The 26,390-nt window shown below is 42.7% G+C and overlaps 1 protein-coding gene across 2 annotated transcripts in view; it reads left to right on the top strand.

Moving 5' to 3' along the window:
• The window catches only part of WDFY4 (WDFY family member 4), a 778,336-nt gene that overhangs the window by 713,557 nt on the left and 38,389 nt on the right, over positions 1-26,390 (top strand). For both annotated transcript variants that reach the window (XM_069240880.1, XM_069240879.1), the window contains exons 55-57: positions 1,950-2,162; positions 13,789-13,936; positions 19,849-20,006. In XM_069240880.1, coding sequence (XP_069096981.1) covers positions 1,950-2,162; positions 13,789-13,936; positions 19,849-20,006 — 519 coding nt within the window. The remainder of the gene's footprint in view (positions 1-1,949; positions 2,163-13,788; positions 13,937-19,848; positions 20,007-26,390) is intronic.

The raw sequence follows: 26,390 nt of genomic DNA, 5'->3' as shown, positions 1-26,390 counted from the left end.
CGATCATTGTGACACAGCACTACACAGTATCAACCATTGTTCTACTGCCACTTTCTACTGACATCAATGTACACACTCTTTCCACTTGCTTTAACAAACACCCAGAATCAACCCTCCTTTCAACTCCGTCCTGTCCAACCTCATCATACCAGGCTCAGATTGTTTCTTGAATAACACCTTCCACTGCAAATTCAACCAGGCAATTCACAGACCAAGGCTATGAATGGTTGCAAACAGCATTCAGCTCATCATGCTGCTGGAACCAAGACTTCATTTTCCCTTTCAAGACTGACCTCCCCTTCCAACTTACAACACTCACAAATGACCCAACCCAGTGGCACCAACCATGCAGCCATTTAATTCTACCTGCTCTAGTCCCCCACCTACCATGGGCAAGGGAAAATAATAAAGCAACTGACACCCTTCATTTGTGAATGTCCCCAAAGGCTTAATGTCACTAGCTGCTTCCTCTAACCGCAAAGTTGACACTGAGACCCCGCTCACCAAATTTAGCCACCCCTAGAGTTGACAGCAGACACTCCTGCCTTGCTTTAGTTCTGCGTCCTGAACGTCAGGCCCCATACACCATGGTACGGTCATGCTCTCACCACCAGCAAATGCAACTTGCAGAGACCAGAAAATCGGTGGATACTTGTATTGGCAATCTGTCTCTAAGATTGGCAGTGTGCGCATTTCCCTCTCCATTGTGGCAGGCTGCATGATGCCTGCTCCGCAGTCAATATAGTTGCTTGTGTGTCCTTTTGTGTCCAAGTGTTATTGTGGCTGAGAACAGTTGGAGGTCAAACTGCCGCACAGTTAGAACATCAGACATGCCCGTCACACCCAGGAGCCCATCAAGGGAAACAAAGACTCCGCCCGCCTCTGGTTCAACTTCACAAGTTGTTTAGAGATCAATGGATATTAAAGGGTTTCTCAGGATCTGGGTCTATAAAAGGCATTTAAATCAATGCATGCTCTGTGGAAATGCCAGCTATTTTCTTCAGTATGAATTTCTGTGTGAGTCTGTGTGTGTGTGTATGCATGAGACAGAGAGAGAGAGAGGGCGAAAGGTAGAGAGTTACGGAGTTTTTGGCACTTAGTTTAAGTATTTCTTTTTTGGAACCCAGTTTATCAGCCTCACAATAACGTAGATAGCTGCATCAGTCTACGTGCATCCAGGAATTTTCAAGGTATAACACTTCTAAGATAACTGATCGTTCTCTGCAAAGTACAATCCTGTTTGTGCACAGAGATTTGTACTGGAGGGTGTGCCGCACAAGACATTACTCATTCGCTTATGCACCATAACGGAATGCCAGCTCCTGCTAAGATTGTGAAAACAGTAGTTGTTTAGTGCAATTTTAGCCCTTTGCATATTAAATATTGCGCCGTTTATCAGTGGCGTAAATGTTGGGGCCCCCTACAGAATGAGATGAGCCCCTCCCCCCCAGGCTTCCGCATCCTGCAGATATTCTAAAGGATCGGGGCCCTTGCAGGGTTGCCTTCTCACCCTGCCCCACAGGGGTTGCAGGGGCCTGTGTTACACTCCTGATGTGCATTTATTTTGCCATTCATGCAGTTCAGCGCAGCAGATTTCCGCTCAATGTGTATGACACGAACTTTCGTAAATCTGCGCAGCAGTGTGTTTTTGACCAATTAGGTAAGCAGGAATAGATTTATGTTCAATTGTGTTTCTTGGTACCAATTTCTTTGGGGTCAGACAGAGTGAAAATGTATCAGGGGTAATTCACTCTACTTATCATGGCACTACCACTCTGCCCCTCAAGGCTGTACCCCTTCTGCCACCATGCCCAGTTTGCACAAGCTCTGGTCACAGAGCTCAGCACTCCAATGTAAAAGATATCAGAATCAGTATAAAGAGTTTCAATGCACACCGCGGGTGTACTGAGGGGGAACTTGAAATTGTGATTTTCTCTTTTCCTTTGCAGGCTCTGGAAAGTGACTATGTCAGCGCTAACCTGCATCACTGGATCGACCTCATATTTGGCTACAAACAGACCGGTCCGGCCGCGGCCGATGCTGTGAACGTCTTCCACCCTTACTTCTACATGGACAACGCAGACCTGAGCGGCAAGGCGGACCCGCTGATTCATAGCACCATCCTGGGATTCGTCAGCAACTTTGGGCAAATTCCAAAGCAGGTGGGGATCTAGGGCCTTTTTTTCTGATACTGTACTGTAGGAACTGAACATCATACAAAGGCCTACAATGGCTTCCACTTAGCTTCAGGGTTATAGGACCTTCCAACGTAGTACTGTTTAAGAAGGACCGGCACAAACTGAGGAGAGTATGACTCCAGCACATGACAGGAGATGCCCCATACAATACTGACACGCTAAATAGTCTTCCAGTTTGGAACATTTTCACGAGGCTGCCTTGGGGTACAGGTCGAAGGTGGTTTCAAGTGGTTAGGTGCCCTGATGGGCTTCCACTTGGGTACAGGCTGATGAGAAAGAACAGCAGGCACTCGCGGATAGTTTCCCATGGGGTAAAGGCAGAGTTGAGGATGCAAATAACTACTAGAGAATGAAGAGGAAAAGATCAAGATGCTTTCTAATCAGTTAGCAGTGCAGTAGGACTAGCCTGTCCCATTGCCACACATGGCAGCACAACACGTCACAGCGGTGCAGCCCTGCAGCAGAAAACCAGCATGCTTTTCTGATAAAAATAGTGATATATTCTTAATTTATTGATGTGGCATTGCCATTTGTCTTCTGTCTGTGACCTATACCCTGTAATCATGTTACATATTTCAGTAAAAATCAGAGCTCTTTGCTTCATGAACAATTCTCTTCTACAGTAGTTTAAAACAGGGCTGCATTATAACACTAGTGCTTTTCAGCTTCTATTTGACTGAAATCCATGAATTGTGTTCGGTCTTAAATGTGCTTCAATGCAGTTTTATCTGTGCAGTAGTTATCGTGATGTCACTTTCATCCTGGACTTCAATTTAGGTCTTGTTCGGTTGAAAGATTCTGGTAGAAAGAAAAGGCTGGAAATGAATGCTTAAAAACTGATATTTGTGTTGGCTGAGTGCTAAAATAGAGGATGGATCACCTTGATTCTGATGTGGTTAGGATTCAGGCCAATTCTTAGGAGAGGTTAACGGGGAAAGGTACAGAGGGAGGACATTAAATTAAGATCTTCTATCCTATTTGTTGCCTGAGTATTTGCTTTAGGGCCTGAAGAAATATGATCACATCACTCCCATCCTGACAGCACCCTATTAGCTACCTCGCTGGTGTGCACCATCTTCAAAACCAGCTGCATCATCTACAAAGGTACCACAACCAGCTCTGGTGGGTCTCAGCACACCCGCAGGTAGGACACCAACAGACTGCAGAATAAGAGGTGTAAAAAAGAAACATACAAGACAGCAGGCCTTTTCCAACAATGCAACCAGGATCTGGAACAATGACCAATCTCCCTGCTTCCGGCCAGATTATTAGAAAAAGCAATCAACTAACAACTTTTCTCACATCTGGAATGGAACCTCCTTCTAAGCTCCTCTCAATCTAAATTCTGCAGCAACCACAGCACGAGACAGCCCTCATCGTAGCTACTGATGACACCTGAGCCCTACTCAAACCAGGAGAGACTGCGCCTTGTAGGAAACTGAGTTCAGGTTGCAGACGTCCCCTCCACTTTTTGCCTGGTTTTTGATGAAACTTTGACTGAAGTGCACTGGGTTCCTGCTAACCAGGTCCCTATTGCCAGTGTTCCATCCCCCAAAACAAGATCACTGATCACTTGATTCCTGAGACATCAGGCCTTTTGTACCCTTTGTAAGTCTGTAGCAAATGGTACCGCTGGTACCTGGGGTATGGATACTAAAGAGGAGTCCCTAAGAGCTTCAGCATAACATGTGCCACCCCAAAGGACCCAGCATCAAACCTACACAGACTGCCATGCATGCTGCATGACCAGGTACACCAAAAAGTGAAAACACAACATGGCACACCCTTGTGTGCCATGTCCCCTAACACTGTCTGTAATATTTGTAAGTCGCCCCTACAGCAGTCCTTACAGCCCTTAGGCAGACGACATTATATTGCATGAGCAAATATGCCCCTACTATGTCTTTGTCGATTCTTAGACACAGTAAGTGAACAGGGAAGCCACTTTAAGAACATGCGCTTGAATGGTCAATGCGAATTTCCTAGCTACATGATGGCTTCACTGAACCTAGGTATGTTTGGTATCAAACATCTCTTATTATTAAACCCCCATTGATTCCAGTGATGAGTTTATTAATCCATGCTCCCAGAGGCCACCTTATAGGTGCCGCTTAAAAACCTATGAACTGCTGCTGTGCTGACTGTCTGGTTTCCACCAGTCTGCCACCAACAAATGAGTTTCTGACCCCCAAGGGTGAGCGCCTTTGCTCTCAGGTGTTTAGAAACTGAGCCTCTCTGGCAGGGGTGTTAACACACACCTCCCAACAGGATGGCCTGCAAATCTGCATACCAAGGCAGGGAGTTTTAAAAAGCCCACTCCCGTGGTATGTAGATCTGGTTTCCCTCAGAAGGAAAATGCCGACCCCTCTGCCCCCGGGCCCGTTTAGCTCCTGGACAGGCGGGAAAATCAGTTATACAGGAGGCATGTTCCATTTTCAGGCTGGACACACCTCTAGTGTGACCAGCCTGAAATTAACACATCCTTAGGAATTCTAGCATCTTAGATGTGGTGGAATTAGGAATTCTGTGACAGGGTGATGCCTACCCCCACAAAGAAAGTGGATATCTAGAAGGCGTAGTGACCCCAGAGGTAAGTAGCCCTTTAGCTACTACTCTTCACTCCCCTTAACACACCTAAATTAAATATTTAGGGGACCCCATGATACCAGTACCTCAGATTCGCTGACCCACAGAAGAAGGACCCAAAGAGCTACAAAAAGCAAGAACTGAAGAGCACCAAGTGACTTGGCCCAAACCCTGCAGGCCTGCCTGCTGTCCTCGACAATTGCACCAAAGACGATGTGTCCTGCAGCTGTTCTGCCTGGGAAGACTGCTAGCACTTCGAGAAGTAACCAGGATATCCTGTGCAGTAGTGATACTGCTCCCCTACAGGCACCGAAGAAGAAGAAGAATCACGAGGACCACCAAAACACGACACCGGACAGCACCTATAAACCTGTGCCCCCTAGCCCGAGTTGTAGTGGGTCAGTGGGGCCAGTGCAGTGTGGTCCCCCGGCCCTCCAGAACCAACGCCTACCTTTGGTTTGCCAACAGTGGCCTTCCTGACGCCGTCTGCGGCCTCTTACTGCAGGTTCCCTCCAACCATGAGCATCCCTGGGCCGGAACCCAATGTCAAAGACACCACTCCACCCGAACCCCACAGCCCGAGGAGAAGTAGCCCAGCGGTCCCTACGTGCCCGAGGATCTCAAGAGTCGTGAACCCGCCCATAGGTTCCCCCGGGCTTGACGCCCAGCCTCTGATTGCAGCCTCTTTCTGACCAGACCGATCTCCATTGAAGTGAATTGGACACCCAACACCAAAACACAGCTTTGCACCCGAATGCCCCAGAGCCGTCCGAGGTGAATTGTTGGTGTGGCCTTGGACCTTGCCCCATACTCACATCAAGTCCAGAAGAACAGTCCTGTAAGTCATTGCTAAGTGCCCGAATGCAGTACATGTTTCTTTTCCCATAGGATAACATTAGGGCATCCAACGCTAAAAGGCACTGCTGCACCCAGACGTCCAAATGCCTCCCGAAGGGACCTGTTGGTGTTGCCTTTGACCTTGCTTCATACTTACCTGAACTCCAGAAGATTGGTCCTGTAAGTTGATGCTAAGTACTCGTATGCAGTATATATTTTCCCCCCAGAGGATAACATAACTGCTCCAAAAATTGTATTGTCAGTTTTTGAAAACTAAAAATTCATAACTCAGAGTTCTACCCCCTATTCCGATGATCTTGGTATCAAAAGTTATATAAAAGTATATTATTTTTATAAATTGGTTTCAGATTTCTTTATTGAGTGTGTACCTTGCTTACTGCCTTTGTGTGTGCAATACATGTTTAGCATTACCCTCTGATATGCCTTACTGCTCGCCCACCCTACCACAAAAGAGAGCATTTAGGGTGTCATTTGTGCTTCTGTAATTCTTCTAGGGATTGCTTGGACTTTTTACACAGTGTACCTCGTTTTAGTCCACTATATAAAGAGTCAGCTTCTTACAGGCTTTCATCCTTCGTGACTTCTCGGCAGCCTTCAATACAGTCTCCCACCACACATTCATCACAAGGCTGCACAACATAGGCACCCAAGGGTTCTGATCTCAGATGGATCACCTCTTTCTTCACTGGAAGAATGCAAATGCCTGCCTTACCCCTCCACTCCCAGACCCAAGGAAATCATTTGTAGAGTACCCCAAGGATCCTCACTCAGCCCCACCTTCTTCAACACTATATGATACCTCTGGACAACATTGTCATAACCCACAGACTCAAAATTATATTCGACGCGAATGACACACAACTCATCCTCTCCCTCTACACGAATGGCACACAACTCATCCTCTCCCTCTCTGAAGACACTGCCAAGACCTACTTCCACAACTGCATGACAGACGTTACCAACTGGATGCAGGATAACTTCCTGAAGCTCAACTTGCACAATCTGAGCTATTGATCATCGGAAACAAAAGTCCCCCATGGGACCCATCCTGGTGGCCCTCAGAACTTGGACCTACTCCTAACCCCACTGACCACACAAGGTACCTAAGCATAATTCTGGAGAACAATCTAACCATGAAGCCTCAGGTCAACTCCGTCTCCTCCTCCTGCTTCTTTATCCTCCGAAAGCTTTGTAAGATATTCAAATGGCTACCCTCAAAGCTCAAGATGCACCATCACCCAGGCCCTCATCTTTAGCAGACTCGACTACGTCAACGCTCTTTAGGCAGGGATCGCAGCCCATCTCTGACAACTACAGATCATACAGAACACCGTGGCCAGGCTCGTCCTGGATCTTCCCCGGTGAACCCATATCACCCGCTACCTCAGGCAACTCCACTGGCTCCCTCACAGAAAAGCTGCCAGTTCAAGCTTCTGACTCAAGCATTCAAGGCCTTACACGACTACAGACCGCATACTTGAATCACCGCCTGAACTTCCATGAGCCCATCAGACACCTCCACTTCCCTTTCTCCAAACCTCACCCCTCCAAGCACCTCCCCGATATAGCAGATGCAGAAGTCGCTCCTTCTCCTACCTAGCAGTGAATACATGAAGCAAGCTACCCTTTCATCTCCAGACCTTCCCATCTCTTCCAGAGTTCTGAAAGTCCCTGCAGAACTGGCTAGTTGACTAATCAGCTGGACCCTGCCAGCACCTGGATATCTTCATGAATAACAAGAAGCACTCTACAAATTTTCTGATTGATTGATTGATTTATTGATTAATTGATCCTTACATCCATGAGGACTGCCCCAACGCTGCCCCAGTTTAGGAAAGTTGAAGACTGATTTTGTTAAAGAACACTGTATCACAATGTGTTAATCATCCACAACCCAGCTTCCTCACCTACTACTCATTAACTTGAGGCTTGTCTATGATCACGTATAGTGTTCCACTGACGATGGGCTAGGTTTGCACTATAGAAACATTATATAAATACGTATATACATACATGTATACATACAAACATACATACATAAGAAACATAGCTCAGCATCAATGCAACAGCTTACAGTAGCAGAACATGCAAAGGTACTTTCGCATCGAAATATAGTGTTGTGATCTTGGCAAGTGTCACAGCGTACAATTAAGATTAAAAGAGGCTGCTGGGCTTACGCCAATGTACATCATTTCCACCCACCCGCCAAAGCCTGATCTTAATGTTCCATAAAGCTTAAGTCTTTTCCTGCCATTTTGAGATTAGCCTGTGTTATGACCAAAGGCTCAAAAAATGCTTTTCTTACTAGCTTGGTCAACAATGTTCTGTGTTAATGTCAATAAGATCTTAAGAGCTCTATGCCAATGAGTAATAACTATTTCAACTAATGATTGCTTAGTAAAATCCACTTAACATCTGTTCTTTTAAACTGTTGAAATTAAACAACTGGAGTAGAGTATGTTGTGTAATTGCAGGAAATTTAAAAGCGTATCTGCTTTATACCAATTAAATCAAATGTATTGGCCAAGGATGGAGCACCTCTTTTTTTGCACACGAGCTGGAACCTGCATATGCTCGGCATATCTAAATAAGGGGCAGATAGAACACTGAACAATCAGTCGGTTCTTTTGCTCCATGGGGCTGAAAGGCTATTCTGGGGAGGCTAAAAATCACAAACCCCTACAAAGATGCTCTAGTGATACACCCTCCCGGCTACATACATGACAACATAAAAGTATCCCTACACCTATCAGCTGGTCAAAGTATTGACCGCTATTCAGAATTAACTATTGTTATCCCTTCACCACAATAATTTTTTTTTCTTGTTTAGTGACCCTCACCCATTCTAGTAGTGGCATGCTTCATCATTGGGTCCACCTTAACTCCTAAAGGCCAAGGTGGGCTCACCCGACTTGTGGGAGCACTTTTAAAGATTCTACCGGATCTTACTGGTCTGTCGTGTATGCTCGGTATATGCCAACTCATGGTAAATTTGAAAGGAAACAAACTCTACCCCTGTACAGCAATGACAAAATGTGAGGTGGAGTTAAAATATATTTTCCACAATATGTTTTATTCACCAGGAAAGATATGTGTCCCACTTGTATTCCTCCTTGGTGCATATACAGTGAGTGTTCCAGTAAGGCTGAGGAGGGCTATATTACATTTCCAGAACAGGGCAACAGGTCTTTCTGTATGATGTGATGGAGGGACACTTGCTTCAGGCTAGATAGGGATCCCATTAGGTACTGGCTAATGAAACTTCTTGCAATGTTAGTATAGAAACTATAGAGGGTAGGGTGCCTTCCCATCAGGTACAGGCTGCCTTTTTTTTCAGCGGGTAAATTCAAGGAAGCGTCCTGTCAGATACAGAACATGGAAGATTAGCAGGCAATAAACAAACAGGCTACCATCAAGGGTCAGACCCATAGTAGGTATGCCATCAAATACATTACATATCAAAAAGACCTCTCAAAGTGGTTCAGAAAGAGGAGCTTTCACACCAGGTCCTGTCTGAGGTTGACTTTTTGTTTTGTATTAAGGAGAATTGGCTTCCCTTCAGATTCAGTCTGATGTGGACTTCCCATCAAGGAACTGTCACATCAGATACAGAATGAAAACATTTTCTTGTTAGTGGCATGTAAAGCGCTTCCAATCTTGGAAAAATTGAAATTGGTGCCCATCAGTTAAATATGGGTTTTTTCCAGCATATGAAAACCAAGGAAGATTCATGCAGGTATAGAACAAGAAAGTATGTTATCAGACACTGAATGAAGAGGCTTTCCAAAAGGTCCATGCTAAGATATGATTCCCAAAATGTATAGAAAGAGGCGAATTCTCTTTAGGTAGATTATGAAGTGTCTTCTCCTAATTACAAACTCAAGATCCATTGCCTAAGATGCAGTCCAATGGAACTGTCAAATCGACAGGTATTGCGTATAGGTACAGGCAAAGGTAGCATTCATATGCAGTCAAAGACAGTTTCATGTTAGATACATTTAGATGGAGGCTTGTATTGAATTACATATTGAAAAGGCTTCCCAACAGGGACAAGGAGAAGAGGTTTCATGTCAAAGGCTGGCCAATGAGATTTCACATTATGTGTAGTCTAAAAAGGGATTCTTATTTGGTAAAGTAAAAGGGGGATTTAGAAGCAAGGATGTTTTCTTTTAAGTAAAGTTTGGTATATACTATCCATGGCTGGGCATTTCATATGCTTACCTAGAATTTGTAATGCTATGTTCTAACCCTTCCCACCCTATATTAGGTTTCCTCCATCAAATTACTTAAGTTAGAACACTAAAGCGGACGTTGTAGCTTGGACCAGAGGTTCTCCAGTACACCTTAATGTATAGCTCATCTGATTGAATGTGCTCTGCTTTCATCACCAGACCACACTTACTATTGACAAAAAAAACCAACCTCTTTCATTAGTGTAACCTTACAAATGAAGCCCCTTTCTCCAGATATTGCCTTTGTCACAGAACCCTTTGCTCTCTTCTATATAACCTCAGTTTAACCATGGCTTCAGCATCAGAGCATTGTCCATTAACCAGATACAGTTTTGTTCTACACACATTCACCACCAGAAAATGTCATCTCTGCAAAGTCCTCTTCATTAACCACCCTCCTCCATTAGACAATATGCCTTCCACCAGACAATGATCCCCCCTCTAACTAAACTTACTAGCCAAGAGGCCTTCGGGCAATCCGCATCACCACCTCCGTAGGAAATGCATCATATAATACACTGCACTTTCACCACTAAGCAATACCTCCACTACAGTACGACCACTTGCTCTGAGCCACACCTACTTTTGATAAGCACATTCTCTCAGTGCATGTAGCTTAAAATAACTTTGAAACTATGGTTCTCCAAAACACTACACTTCATGTATTACATTACACCTCCTTCACTTAAATTCATCTCCTTCAATAGACCACAATGTAAACAACAAGCCAGTCAGCAAGACCATGCCTTATACTACTCAGCCCTCATAGAAGTGTATCTACCATGTACACTCATATGTCATGTCTCTATCAAACTATCCTCCATTCTCACTCTGACTCATCCCAAATCATTTCTACTACTTTCATCTCCTAAATAACTCTGCCTAAGCTCTTCCCTCCGCTTCCACATCTAACTCACCAAACCTCACTCTACTACCATGACCTCCCACACAACCCTACTAAATTCTCCCACATTTATCTCACCCTGCTACTATGATCTCCCTAACCCTTCCACATACTCTTCCCTCCTCCATCCCCCTTTACTCATCCCAAGCCTTTGGGTTGAGTAAATTAAGGATATACTCCCAATTAACACTTCTGGATTTCTTTCCTCCTCCACCCCACCATTACTCCAGTCAATCTAACTAACAAACTCTCACATCCGCGGCTCAAATTAACTCATAATAATACTAAAACTGTACTCATTAGTTCCCGATACTAATCCATCACTAATTCTTGTTGGGTTCCAGAGTAGCGTGCTACTCACAGAAAAGCGTTTCGACGCCTCGTCAGGGGTAGTAAGCGCTATATAAATACGATTACAATACAATACAATAACAAGTCTTATTTAAACTACACATTCTCACCTGGAATCAGCTTTCACCTGTGCTTCTAGAACACAGTGTAAACATTAAACAATTCTGAGTTCAATTAAAATAGCTACAAAAGGCCACACTTTCTCCCCTTGGAAACACATTTTATTATGGATCACATCTCATGTCATTAACCACAGCTCCTTCATTGGTCATTCTGCTGTCCTATAACACCCCTTCTCCTTTTGATCACTTTTTTACAGACTGGGTCACAACTTATCGTACACCAACTTTAATGTTATGCCTCTTAAGATAGTACTGATTTAAATCTAAGCTATGCTCAACCGGCTCATCCATCACACTGAGCAAATACTTTAGTCCACATTTCCTTCATTTGCCCACACCTCATACTTTAGCCCACTCATTTTTCATTAAACTGCACCACATTAGCATTTCCACACAACCTCCACTAAATCACATACTGGTTACTACCTCACACCATACATATTTGGTTCCCTTTCCTTGCCTAAACCATATCTTATCCATTTCTCCATGAAATTGCACCTTTGACATTATACCAGTCTTCTTACATTGGATCACTGTGTCTACCAAAGCACTTGTCCTTGATTATGCTTTATCTCTTACTTTATCCACCGTCTTCCACTAAATGACACTGCTCCAACGCAACATTCTTTCCCACAAATCAACCCTTGCTATATTCTACTAAATTACCCCTCCACTTGGCCCACACATCTTAATGTAAGCATGTCAAACAACAGGTTACACTTACTTATTAGTTTCTTCGACAGATTTAAGTAATAATTCAGACAACTACTTTTGTCTGTCTCTTTCAGATCCTCTGAAAGCTACTTGTTGAGCTTCCAGCCACCCTAGTAGTAAAAAAAAAGCAAGATAGGCTCAGTTCTGTGGGTGTCCTCATTGGGCAGGGGGTGGCATCAGGGAGCTTGTCTATATTATCTCTGGGGCATAATTCTAGTACAGCAAGGACACAGCAGTTAAGAACACTTTTTTCAGCACCGCAGGGAGAAAAGTTTGTCATACATGTTACACTTTTATGGACGCTAAGCTTGGATCTTGAGAGGTAAATGTAGCTCCTCGACCAGCATAAATGGCAGATTTATTTTGTTACCAGGATGAACTCTTGGATGTGTTTGTAAGATACAAGCTGGGCATGGATGGTGAGTAATAATGGTAGAAGGAGCCAATAGTTGAAAATTCATTGCTATCTAACATAGATAAATGAAAAAGATCAAGTGGAATAACAACTGAAAGGAGACCCCTGATAATGGAGGATGGGTGGCATACAGGATAGATAAAGAAGAGGGGATTTCTATATAAAGAATGTTGGAAGTGGTCAAAAGAAAATGTTACGGGGTTCCTAAGAGCTTACCTTTTGCGGTTGCTGGGATGAATTCAGGAAGCTACTGATAGGAAAGGTAAAGTGGTTGCTTTGAACAATAAATCGTATTCAGCCAGCTCAAACATTCAATGATAACTCTATGATAATTCACGAGAAGTGCCAGCTTGAAAGAGCTCTGCAGCTAGTAGGATAGATGTTCAAACAGAATTTCAAAGATGCCAAGATGAAACACCACGGGAAAGGCTGCAAAAATAGGGGGGAGGGGCTGAGGTAAGTAGCCTTGCATCTCACATTCTAAAATGATGGACATTTGAAGGAGAGTGTTGTGATTAAAGGCTAATGAACTTTCAGGAAGAAAGATCAGGGCTGATACAAGGATTAAAGCAAGAAATAGCAGCTGAGCTGAACAAATGAGGGTGGATGAAGTGATGCAAGGAATAAAGCAAGAAATGGCAGCTGAGCTGAAAAAATTAGGCTGGATGAAGTGATTACAGAGTGGAAAGATGCTGCCTGATATACATCTGACTGGAGGGATGCCAAAACAGGCAGTTGATGTGGGCATGAAAGGTAGACAGGATTAGAGAAAGATGCTGGGTGATTACAAGAGAAAAGTCTAGTGCAGATTGATGCAGTAAGAATGTCTGGCTGTGTGAATGGTTGGAGATGTGTGTGATAGGAAGGATAGCTGAAACAGATAAAACTGGGGTTGACGGTTAAGAAGTGGTGCCGTAATGGACAGTGCTGAGGCAAGAAGTTGGTATGGATTATTCCAATCACAGATTGTGGGGTGGATAGTAGCCGGTGAATTTCATTGATGGTTGCCTGACATGGAGATGCTGATTAGGTGTTCCTTGTTGTGATTCGGTTTGACAGTTACTTGAATGGATAGCTTAAGGATGATGCTTGGATGAGTTCAAGGGAAGTATAATATTGTTATTTATTGAAGAGGTGTATTCAAATAGATTGTTGAAAGGAGAATGGTTTTGGTGCCATGGACGTTAAAGTAGCACAGCCTTGATGCATGATTGAAAGTGGTGGTTAGGGCAGCAGAAGGTGAAAATAAGATTGACAGCAAAAGAGTAGATGATTAGTTAGTTTAAGAGGTGATTGCCCTGATATACCACTGAAAAGGTTTTTCCTTATGGAAAGCAAATATGAATGCCTAAGCTCATGCTTCAAGTAACAGATTTCACTTCCTCAATAATTTTTTATTATACTTCAGCTCTTTCACAAGCCTCATCCAGCCCGGACACCCATGGGGAAGACCCAATCAAGAAGAGACTTGGTTCCTTCAGTTAACTCAACAGGACACACACAACCATTCTTCTGTGTTCCACAGAGTCTGAAAGCTACACCGGTGCCAAGTAAAGGTATCTTTGTATTCATAGGACAAAACCTCTTATTGTGTCACTACAATAATTCATTCATAGAGTTCTCACCATGTCAAATGTAACCAGAACATTGATTTGCTCATTGCTAACCCTTTGATTAAACACTGTGCTGGCTCAGGCAAGACACAGGAATCTCACTCTGCAATCTATTTTGATGGGTGAGTTTTTTGCTTGCATAATGTTTTGGTCCAAACGCACCTGATGTATGTTTTAATAGGTTGGTACTTTTTTGCCATTATGCAGCAAAGCTATAAGTCCTACACCATGCCGAAGGGCCCAACCTGCATGCCTACTGCCCTTGTTATCAATTAAGGTGTGCAGAGAACCCAAGAGATATCATTGTGTTTCATAGAGCCAAATGTAAATCAAATGCATTTCTTACTCCTCATAAAGCAAAACTGTGATTAGAGGGAGGACCAAAATGAGGGCACAATTGTAGTGTAGAACTGAGACTAACATTGGGATTGTAAGTTAGTTTTATGTACTGTTGTGCTAAGAGCTGTGATCCCAATACTGGTGGAGATGTAGGCCTACATGACATATCTAGTCTTCCCATGTCACAGTATACGGCTACATCTTAAACAAACTGTACTTTATTTATAATTATTTGGTTCTTATATTTACAACGATTTACAATATTTTGGCTCTCAAACTTTGTCTATGCAACAGCTGAGTTTCTTTATGTTTCCTGTATTGCTGCTGTTTTTATGAATAGTGTCCCTGGTATTTGGGGATAGAGATAATGTTTCTTTGATTTTGTAGTAAGTGACCGGGGATTTAGAGGCCCCTCATCACATTTTGCAGGAGGGCCCCATCATTTTGCTTTACTCCACTGGTTATTGGTGTAGTTACTTTTTGGATTAGGCTACATCTGTTATTAGGATGTGAACCCTTTGTAAGATTGGGGCTATATTCTACTTGTAATTGATACAATCTCGTATATGTATGGGTACTACATGGTGGTTATGTGTGCTACTGTGGTATGTTTTAACTGTAAAATTAGAGCTATCATACAGTTTTTTTTAAGTCTTGTGGTGGATGAGGGGTTCTTCCTTTGAATTAGTATAAAGGGCCTATTTTAATTTGAATGTAGATGATGGATTTTGGTAATTGTTGGTATTGCATGATTGAAGTTTAATTAAAATTAGGACTATTGTGCAGCTATGCTTAGGGAATAGGAGATGTTACAGGGGACTAGGGGCCACATGTATGAATATTAGGTTTTGCGACTCGCAAATTGCGAGTCTTACTGACTTCCAAACCTGATGTACAACAGTGTCAATGATGCTGTTTGCGATTCCCAATAGGATCGCAAATGAGCTACTTCATTAAGATTCATGAGGTATGTCGCAATTTGTGACTCCATTGGGAATGGTTGCACTCACAGGGATGTTAGCATGGCTGGGAACAGAGGACCACCATGTCTGTGACTGCTTTTAAATAAAGCAGTTTTATTTTTTTTAATGCATCCAGTTTTCCTTAAAGGAAAACGGGATGCATTTCAAAAACAAAAATGAAACGTTTTCTTTTCATTTTTTTCCGAGCAGGCAGTGGTCCGTGGGACCACTGCCTGCTCTGAAAAAATATTTCCGCTACCATTCACAAAAGGAAAGGGGTCCCCTTGGGACCCCCTCCCTTTTGTGAAAGGGTTAGCACCAATTTAAAACTGTTGCTAACTTCAATTGTTTTGTGACCGCATTCACGGTCACAAAACAATCCTACATCGCACTGCGACTCGTAATTAGGAAGGGAACGCCCGTTCCTAATTGCGACTCACAGACCTATTTTGCGATTCTGTGAATCGGGCTGTTAGCAACAAGAAAAATGGTGCATACATCTGGCCCTTAGTGGCTTGATTTGATAAGGATATAGTTTAACCCTTTCTTTGCTGAGGAGTCTGCGCACTTCTTTGACAGACACTTCCCCCATTGTTTGCACAGACCTTGCATAAATATTGGAATATCATTTCCCTTGAAATGTGTGCGTCATGTCCATGACACATATTCATGTCATAAAGGCAGACCTGTTAACACCTGTTAATGATGCATGTATAGGTCAATAGGACAGTCAAAAGTTTATGTTAAATCTAGGTGTAATAGGTATTTTGTGGTATGTTCCGTGCTAAATTTAGTGTAGTGTACAGTTTGTGATTTAGGATATGCTTGCACTGGAAGTTATATTTTTTTGTGATTGGTGTTTGTGTTATTATGGTAGGGCCGACACTTGAGATAAATGTATAGTTGTATAGTTGGCCTTAGCATACTTATAGTTTAACTGAGGTTAGAATTAGTGTAATGTTGTAGACCTAATTAAGGTATCTCTGAGACTATGTCTAAGGTCAATGGCTATTTGTTTTGGGAATGATTTAAACAATCTAATAACATCGACCTGAAATTATTCTATAAAAAACATACCTTTAGTGCAGTACTTTGTCTTGTGCCAGACTGTGGGCGAACAATGTTCGAATGCCGTTATGTCAATGGAGAGTTTAAGCTTTAATGGTAACCATGCAAGGACATTCTCTGATTGCAAAAGTAACCTTCTGCAGTTCTGAAAAACAGCACCTCATGGAGCCCACATGAGAATACCACAGTTTCACAAGGCGTCACATGCAAAGTCACCACTGCAAAGCTTTCCAAAAAACACCAGCTGACAATATAGAAGGACCATCTTAGGACCTCTCATTTTGCTTTGGCTTCAGAAAGCATGGCCCAGTCCAGAGCATGTCCCTGTTTTATCAGTTTCTCAGCTGTGAGCATCCGCCAGCCTGGCACACACTGTTACGCATGCGAGGTCTTAAGACATGCATATATTAAGATACATGGATTTTATAGACACTCCATGTTCAATGTTATAAATTATCTACATTAATAGTTTTAAACAATTGCATTGGGTTTTGTACAATTGGTACAGTTACACGAGAGTTTGTTGGCCTGATTCACAAAGGGCCTCCACACTCGTGGTGGAGGCTCTGCAGTCTGGGGGAAGTCTCCACACTTGGGCGGAATCACTGCAATGAGAATTCTCATTGCGGAGAGTCTGTCTGTCAAATGTACTAAAACAATTTTTAACGAACATTGACTGGTTTCAGTGTTGGAATTCAACAACATATGCTTCATACTTAAATCATTAGCAGACAAAAATAATTATGTCAGTGTCTAAAGATTTAATCGTAATCCCAATGTTAGTGTATATAAAATACTTTATGATTTAACTTAGTTTAGAAAGGGCTTTTGTTAAACGTTGTGTTCTTGGAGGCGAAAGCAAGCTCAGCTTGTTGAGACCTGTTTTCGATACAATTAACGTAGCTTGAGCTGCCCAAAGTATTAACCATAGCTATGCATAATTCTTGTCTTCAAATAGCAAATGTCGACTGTGTTATAATTGATCTTATGATATTTTAAGGCTACGGTTGTGCATAGTTATGATTACTACTAGAGTGCAGTAAAAATTAGGATGTCAATGTTATCTCTTCTCCATAGTTCAGTTTAGATTGCATTTAGATGAGATTAGATTGGAGTACCTGAAAAAGGCACGTCAAGTTTCAGGATCTAGTCACATCTTAAGGTGTCTATTTTCAAAATACACATTTAATGGTGGGAGTATGAGTGGGATTTTTAACAGATGAATTTTTTTAGAATGATGCCAAGACATCGAGAAAATACTTTTTGAAATCCGAGACTTTGTACAATGCTATCTAGTTACATAATTGGTTATCATTATGATGTATTCTAAATCTGGTTCAACAATAGGAAAAGTTGTGTGAGTAACAAGGGGCAGCAGTACATATATGCTCGAGGCTCATGGAATAAGCAGACATGCAACAAAAGTAAAGAAAGCATGCAGTCTATGTTTATTCCATTCAATGTGGGTCTTTTTTAAATGACATACTATGACTTCAAGTTTGAGAATGTGGTAGAACTAGGACTTTGATAAACCATACTTGTTTTGCAGCATTGCAAAACATAGAGGTTCTTCACAGAATCCAAGGTCTCAGATACATAATATCCCTTGCTTGGTGGCTCATCCCAAAAGATCTATACAGTACACTACAGTGCTTTACAACAGGCAACCTACAACTCACAAGGACAAATCTAGTAATCCATATAGTCATGAAAAGAATAATGCCGTACAATTAAGGTGAACGAAAATGTAAAGGAGACCATTGTTAGATGTTTTCAGTATGAACTGAGCAGTAAATAATTATAGTGTCATTCACAGGAAAAATAGTCCAGTTTAACATTTGTTTGCTTGGAGTGCCTCATTAGATAAACTTCCATCCATTATTGGGGGGGGGGACTACTAAGCGGAAGCATCAGCTTTATTACGGAAGGCCTTGCAGTGAGGTGGTAGGATCCGCCAGTTGTAAATACCAGCAAGTGGGAGCCCCTGCTCATCATCTTTACTAGTGCCATGACCTTCCCACGCAAAACAGTCTAAAGCATCCTTATAATGCTCTTTCCAAACACTAAGTAGATATTAAAGAGCTGGTACTCCACTGACGCATGCCACTAGTTTTTAGACAAGCTTCTTGCTGTTCTTAAATGGGCAGTGGATGTGTGGAGCTACAGCAGATCTCCTTAAGACAAGTTGCATTGCGAGGTTTAGTCCAGAGACCCCAGGTGCCCTCGAGAAGGAGGGTACAGAAGCAGCAGCAGCTCCTCTGCTTTGGCAGAGGAGCATCACCCCCCTCCCCCACCCACCAGCAGCCGCTGCAAACCTTTAACAATGAAAGGATAATAAACTATGTTTATTATCCTGTTAAAGGGGAGGGCCAATGGGGATGACTGGGACAAGGGGAGTGAACCGTGCACTCCCCTCAGTGCGCATGTGTGTTTGGCCGGCCGTCTCATGTTGCCAGGCTGGTGGTAAAAGGCACAGGCTCCTAGTTTGCCTGGGAGTGCCCTGGCACTGAGCAGTGTCAGGACTGGCCGCGGGGCAAGCTGGGAGCCTCTGCCTTACTATTTTTATATTATTAATATTTGCCCCCCCCCTTTCCGCCACATGCCGCCCCGCCCCTGGTAACCCCTGTGAACCGAGACTGGACAGAAGCCCCATTCTTGTTGTGGGTCACCACTCTAGTCCTTTTGCCATGGGTTCCCATTACCTTCTAGTACCCCGCAGGTAATGAGTAGAAGGGACGGGAAGATCGTCCATTTATATCTTCTTCTTGCTTGTCCTGATAGCTAGGGCGGAGGAGCGTTGCCCCCCACCAGCAGCAGCCCCTGAAAACCCTTAAATAAAAAACAATAATAAACAATGTTTATTATTGTTTTGTATTAAAAGGGCAAGGCCATGGACTGTGACAAGGATGAGGGGAGTGCACTGTGCGCTCCCATCAGAGCACGTGTGTTTGGCCGGCCGTCTCTGCACTGTTGCCGGGCTGGAGAGAGTAGGCACAGGCTCCCGGTCCGCCTGTGAGCGCCGTGGCTGGGCGCACTCAGCCAATCCTGACGCTGCTCTAAGCAGTGTCAGGATTGGCCACAGGGCAGGCTGGACTCGAGGACGGAGGAGCGGAGCAGCACAACATTAAGGTATGTTTTAAAAAAAATAAAGATTATTTTGTTATATTTCTCCCCTGCAACGTGCAGCCCCGTCCCTTTTCCCTCTCACAGGCCGCAACTGCCTGTTAGATGGGGTTAATTTGTGCAATACTTCTCTGCCAGGGGTTTCTGTGTTCAAGCGGTGAAAAGGCCTGATACCGAATTTCTAAATGTTTTGTGACAGAAGGTGGGTGAGTGGGGATGATGTGTTGGTCCAAATGTGAATCAGACCATTTCAGCTCTAACATGGCCTGATGGAGAAACCGTGAGAGTAGTATCCTTGCAACTCTCTTTAAACACCGTCTCTGGGACAGATATACTAATTAAAAATATATTTTTCCTTCCTAGAAATTCTAAGGGGACCTGTTGGGCACATTGTTCACACTGAAAAAAACACTTTAGCCGTGGAGAAAAATAAACTCCTCATTCCTCCTTTGTGGAATAAAGTCTTCAGCTGGGGATTTGATGATTTCTCTTGTTCATTCGGAAATTATGGTTCTGACAAGGTGAGTGAAAGCCTTCTCAACAAGGACATTTCTTCGTCCGATTCATTATTCTTAATGGTATACATTTAACACACAAAATTGTATAATTTCAGGTGCATCTGGTGCGCAAATACCCTAATTATATTTATTTATATATAGAAGTGCTGTACACTAACATAAAACAACTGAAGCACAGCATATTTGCACATGTCTTGCTTGTACTATTTCAGTGTCCAGAGTGGAACGCTGGTGTTAAACTTTATTCCACACCTTCAGGTTTCACACACTGCCACACATGACTCCTCGCCCTGTGTGTCAGAAGTGTATTACCGATACATTACTGCTTTTGAGCTGATTTCAGCATGCTACCATAAATTCAGTTAGCATTTATGATGCCCTCTATGGGTCAGATTCACATGTTAGAAGATAAGAGAGAGGTTGAAGCATTTGTACATTAGAGACTGATAGTTACTGTTAGGAAATGGTGCTGGGGAGGTGAGTTTAGGGTTGGTTGTTAAGGGTTATGTCTAGGCCTGACATAGTTGAGTTTGGAATTTAATGGTAAATGTTTGATATTATATGGCCAATTTAGAGTTTGTCTGGCATAAATTCCACTTCCTTTGCAGCTCATTTACCACCTTTATCACAGTGGCACTGGAAAATTAGCTGATCTGTGACACTTGTATTGCAACACAGAAGAGGTAGGCCACCTACAGGTGTTAAGCCAAAATTGCTGAATTCACTTGCAACTTAACAGCCAGTTTGCCAACCCATATGTGGATTTTCCAGCAATGTCTGCTGCCTCTGGTGGAATTTCTAACCATCTTTACTGCCATGTAAATTGCCACTAAGAAACATTATAAGCAACCACACTCCCCATTCAATGAGCCGATTATGGGGGGGGGGGGGGTCCCTTACAAGAGTTATCTTCCATACTTTTTTGTCTTCGATATTGTTTCAGATTAATTTGTAAACATCGTGGCAGATTTTCCACTCTAGATGCATTAGAGTCACTTTCAGATTTTTGTCATATTTGCCATTGCTTATTAGCAGCAAAGATGGCTGACTCAACAGACTTATCACTACAGCAATTCTGCCAATTTTTACAATTTTAAGTTGTTATTTTTCTACTCTTCGTGGAATTATCGCATCTACTTCATTTTCAAAGGATTTTCATTACCCACAGTACTCCAAATATGGCACTTAAGGGTAAACCAACCTTAGGCAGCCGGCCAAACACACAGGCGCACTTAGGTGCCCTCCAGTCCTCCTCCCAACTCCTGTGGCCCAGCCACGCCCTGCACTGCTGAACTATTGTTTTATTTTTCTACTGCTGCCTCAGCGGTTCGGGGGATGGGGGGGATACGCTCCTCCATAGCGAAGGGACCCGGCCCTGGTAGGCTTCTCCTTCCTTACATAGGTTTTGCCTCCTATAGTTGGCCTGCTTTCCCTAGGTTCTGCCTCTTGCTATAACTTGGGAAGCACAGGATTCCAAGGGTGATAATGGGAGTAGCCAATTTTGATATGTGTACAAGATCAGAAGGATTTCACTAATATAATATGTTACGCTGAATAAATTGTGCTACTTTACCTTACTTCTCACATCCTATTATCAGTGGTGTGCGAAATGTTTATAATTTGCTTTTATATAATCATGTGAAATTTCAGCCAAATTATACAAAATTACACCTAATCACACAAAAAGCTAAGCCGTCACTTAGTTCTATATTTTAGTGTGAAATGTGTCTTCTCATCAGTATTTGGCATGAGAATGCATTTCACACTAAAGAACTTGTGCAAAAAGCAAAAGCACTGTGAACAATATCCGCCCATGCTCTGCTTTCCCCATGAATTTGTGGTGAATTTTGACAGCAAAAGACTCATAATTACGCAAAGTGGTGCAATGATATGATTTAAAAAAAAAAAAAAGGTTATTGATTTTTCATATAGAAACACAGCCCAGTGGGCCAACACATGAAACAAAAATAATAAACACAAAATAAGCATAAACAAAGGCAAATATCTTCTCACTGAGCCCAACCACACGTGCCACCCACATCATGATAATAAGACGCCTTATAGGCCCAGCAAATCGAGCACTGATTCCATACCTTCCCATTTCTCTGAAATAGTGTCATTTTGACAATTTCCCACAACCACGCAGGACCTAACTTTCAAACAGATCTTTTGGGAGTTCAGTCACATAGTACAACTGCAAAGCATACGTTGGGACAGCTAAAATCCACCTGAGCAGGAAAGTATTTATTCAATACGCTCCTGCTGCATATGTTTGGTTATTGTCTTATACTTACTGGTTGGACTGCATATAGGGGAAGGATACGTCAAAGTGGTTGAGAAAAGGAGTGAGCTCCACAAGCAGCACTAAATAATATCCCAAACCTACTCAAGATATGCAAAGTCTAAAACATATCATCCGGTCAAAGATGGTTCACACTGTATAGTGTGCTGTGTAAGTGTTATCTGTGTGCAAGCTACACTTTTGCATTTTACAATGATTTGCGGAGTCACTTTTCATTTCCAGACCATCTGATATTCTTCTCGGTGTAAAGGTTAATTCTCTTGGGTTTCCAAGTCTTACAACAGTAATGCATCTCCACTTTAAATCTCTCACTTTCTTTTGTCAGCAATCCAAAACATATTTATATAATTTTTTTTATTACTTACAGATGAGCTATTCCTCACAGCACCATTATATCCTAAAATTGCAGCAGCTTCTCTTCGCTCGGGTATTTTTCCTGCTTTAAATAGTGTAACATTGTCAAAGTTGTTTGTGGGACCTGGTCCATGCCTGGTGTGTGCAGGAGGAGAGAACAAGGTTGCTAAGAGGGTTTATCTCGAATGTTAATGCATAGGGATTAGTGGGACTACTCAGAAAGCCAGGTCTTCAGCTTCATGTAAAATCCAAGAAGTAAAGAGGAGGCTTCTATGTTTAGCAACAAGTAATTCCTCACTTTTTGAGAGATGTAGAAGGCTCAACTGCTGGATCGGGTTTTCTGTATGTATAGGATATGTGCAAGTAGGAGTGCGGATGAGCCCAAGTATTGCAAGGGTTTATGAAAGCACACAGGATAGTTGAGGTATGTTGGACCAGTGTTATCTTGTGCCTTGAAAGTGTGGTTGAGGAGTCTGAATTGTGCTTGTTTGTGATTGGGGAGCCAGAAGAGCTACTACGGGTGCGGGGTGAAGTGAGTGAAAAGTGGGAGGCTGAGAGTTATTCCTTTCAATGAGTTCTGAGTGGTCTGCAGCCTTCTTAAGGGTTATGGAAGCATGAGATGTGACAGCATTGGCTTAGGCGGTTATATCAAGTTTGCTGTTGATGATGATCTCAAGGTTCTTGACATTTTGTCAGTCCTAGCACTGTTGGCCACCAGGTGGAATCACAAGGTGATGTGCTCTTCCAGAAGATCACAATTGCGGTCTTGTCTGTGTTCAGGTTTAGACAGTTGGTCTTTATCCAGTGGGCGATTTCAGTCATGCAGGCTTAGTACTTGATTTGGGTACTGGGCTCCTTGTCCGTGAGGGAGAGAATGAGCTGTGTGTCATTGGCATAGGAGGGGATGTTGATTTCTTGAGAGCAGATGATGCTTGCTATTGAGATAATTTATGAATTGAAGATGGTCGTACTCAGGAAAGATCCAAGTGGAACTCTGCAGATGAGATTGCAGCCATCCAAGGTGTATGGTGTTTTGGCTGAGTGGATCCATCCAGTAAGGACGGTGTAAATGCATTGAAGTGCATGTCCTTGGAATCCAATGTCATGTAGGCATTGGATGAAGATGGGGTGGGAGACTGTGTCAAATTCTATGGAGAGGTCCGGGAGGATGAGGGCACTGAGTCTCCTCTGTCCATAGTCATGTGGACGCCATGTGTGGTGGCAATGATGCCAGTTTGCATGCTGTGATTGGGTCTGTCACCAGGGAGGTATTCAGTGAGGTGCCTGTTGAGGATTTGCTCTAAGACCTTGACCGATATCAATAGAAGGGAGATCGAACGGTAGCTGGAAAGAGTTGAAGGTCTGTAGAATGTTTCTTCAGCAATGGGAGGGCAGTCAGAAGTTTGAGGAAGAGGTGGAAGCATTCAGAATGGGTACAAGCATGATGCTGATGAGATGCAGTCCTCTAGAGTAAGCGCAATGGAGGCAGGGGTCTGATGGGGCAACAGTGGATGAACTTCATGATGACAGCATTTTCCTTTAGGTAATGATGGGTCACATTGTTAGCACTGGCTGTTAGGATAAGATCGTGAGGTGTTTGGCAAGGTGTGTCGAGTCCAGTTGCGGGTTGAAGATGCTGTAAATGATGGTGATTTTGTTGCTGAAGAATTAAGGAAGATTGTTGTCGAGGTCCTGCAAAGGGGCAATCGAGTGGATGTCCAAACTGACCTCTCATAACTATCTCTGATTTTCTTGTAGTGATCAATTATAATTATTTATTCATTAAACTATTTTTTATAGTGTCAACATAAAGACATTTCATTGACTTCTGAGCCAGGCATACAAAGAGTGAGGCTAATATCTGGTGTAAAGTGTTCTTTAGCTTCGACTAGGTTAGTGTTCAGCTATGTGGGGCATTCAGCTGTTAATGTGAAGCATCCTGTCCCAGTAACCAGTATGAAGATGTTATTTTTGAGGATATGAGAGTAGCAGACCAAGAACATTTAGAGTTTGGGTGTTATGTATCATATGCCAAAAAGTGGTGTAAATCCAGTCCACTATATTAAATATGTAGTGATGTTAATGACACTCTAAACAAGGCAGACGGGGCATCCAGTACTTTTTGTCCAGCTCGGCCTAACTCTAAACAACTCTCTAAATCATGTCTACCATTTACGGACACTAGGCTTTACGCTTTGCTGCATCTATGGATTATAGTAATTTCATATGTTTATCTCAACATGTCTGTCTTCGGATCTTTGCAAAAGATTTAATTGTAAAGACATTATGGTTCACAAGCCAGTGTTTCATAATTGTGGGCCTTATACGGCCAGAGATTTGCCACCGTGTTTCAGCTGTATAAACTGTTTTAAAGATGGTCTGATTATTAATTGAACATGAGTTCTTTAATGGTACGTACTGTAGACCCTGCTTTTGCAGATTTTCTGGATCATTTTGATCCGTTTGATGTAGCCCCTCTTCTCCCAGTCGAGGGCTAGACTCCTGGCTAGATTTTGAAAATGCTATAGCCATACAATGAATTTCTTAGTTAGGTATTAGTATTTATGAATGGAATGGTCTACCTGAGTCGTGACCATTGAACTACTGAGTTCCATTTAGCCTTTTGTATGGAGCACTGGTAGGACTTTGAAAAGCATCAGTGATGTTGCAATGGTTTCCGATGTTGCTTTCTAAAAAGAAGACCAGAATCTGTGTATGATACACATATTTGTAATTGTACATTGTGAAAGGCAATCAGTTTTGCTAATGGGTGCATAAACATCTTGAGGGGTTATGGTGAGAGAAATAAACCCTGTGTACAGCAAATTAGAATTCCCTACTGGTAGAACCTGAAGGCCTCAATCGATTTTTCTGTAAGTATTCATTTGCTGTTATCAGTTATACTCATGCCATTCTGTCTAGGTTTTCCATCACGCTGCTCTGTCATTCTCACATCATCAGTCTGGGTATTAAATACCAAAGGCTTCACATGATCGCTTCATTTGAGTTTGGGAAATCAATGGCAGTAATCTATCACACAAGCCTCATCTATCTATGGGAACTGCCTCTCATGGGAATGTTGCACTTTCTTTCTTAGAATTTCCTCACACAGATCTGTCACTCTGACTACTGGCATGAGACAGGACCATCCTTCTTATAATCCAATTTCGAACCACACCACCAGAGTGAAAACTATGGCCCCACACCTGATAAAATCCCCTTATCAAAAAAGTTGCCTCTGTGGTATTTCCTTCTCATTATGGACATATGACCTATTGAATATATTCCCAGAGACAATAAGATCCGACAATCCGATTCTCACTCTTTTCTCTCTAGGTATTCACTCACAGTGATCATTTACAATCACTATACTCTCTAGACATTACCTCAAACTGAACTCTTATGATTGTTTCCTGGTCTGTGGGTATCCCCCACATTCTGCAAACAATTTGTCAACAGTCTGGCATTGGAAGTCGATTATAAAAAATATCCTCCCATCTCTTTACACTAACAAGCCAGCAAGAACCTGCCACCAGTATGACAAGTTCAGGAGAAAGGTCGGTGTACCTGAAGTTTTACCTTAATGGCCTTCACCAAGGAGTACACCTGTGATTGGAGGCTGCAACTGATGGAAACTTGGAACCAATACTGGAAGCATTTGACCTTGTCTAGTCCTCATATAATGTGCTTTGGCACAGCATAGCACATTGAAAATCTGGGGTGTTTCTCCT

The sequence above is a fragment of the Pleurodeles waltl genome, chromosome 6 (genome assembly GCF_031143425.1).
Source record: "Pleurodeles waltl isolate 20211129_DDA chromosome 6, aPleWal1.hap1.20221129, whole genome shotgun sequence".
In the NCBI taxonomy this organism is placed as follows: domain Eukaryota; kingdom Metazoa; phylum Chordata; class Amphibia; order Caudata; family Salamandridae; genus Pleurodeles; species Pleurodeles waltl.
This window is presented reverse-complemented; position numbering and strand designations above follow the sequence as displayed.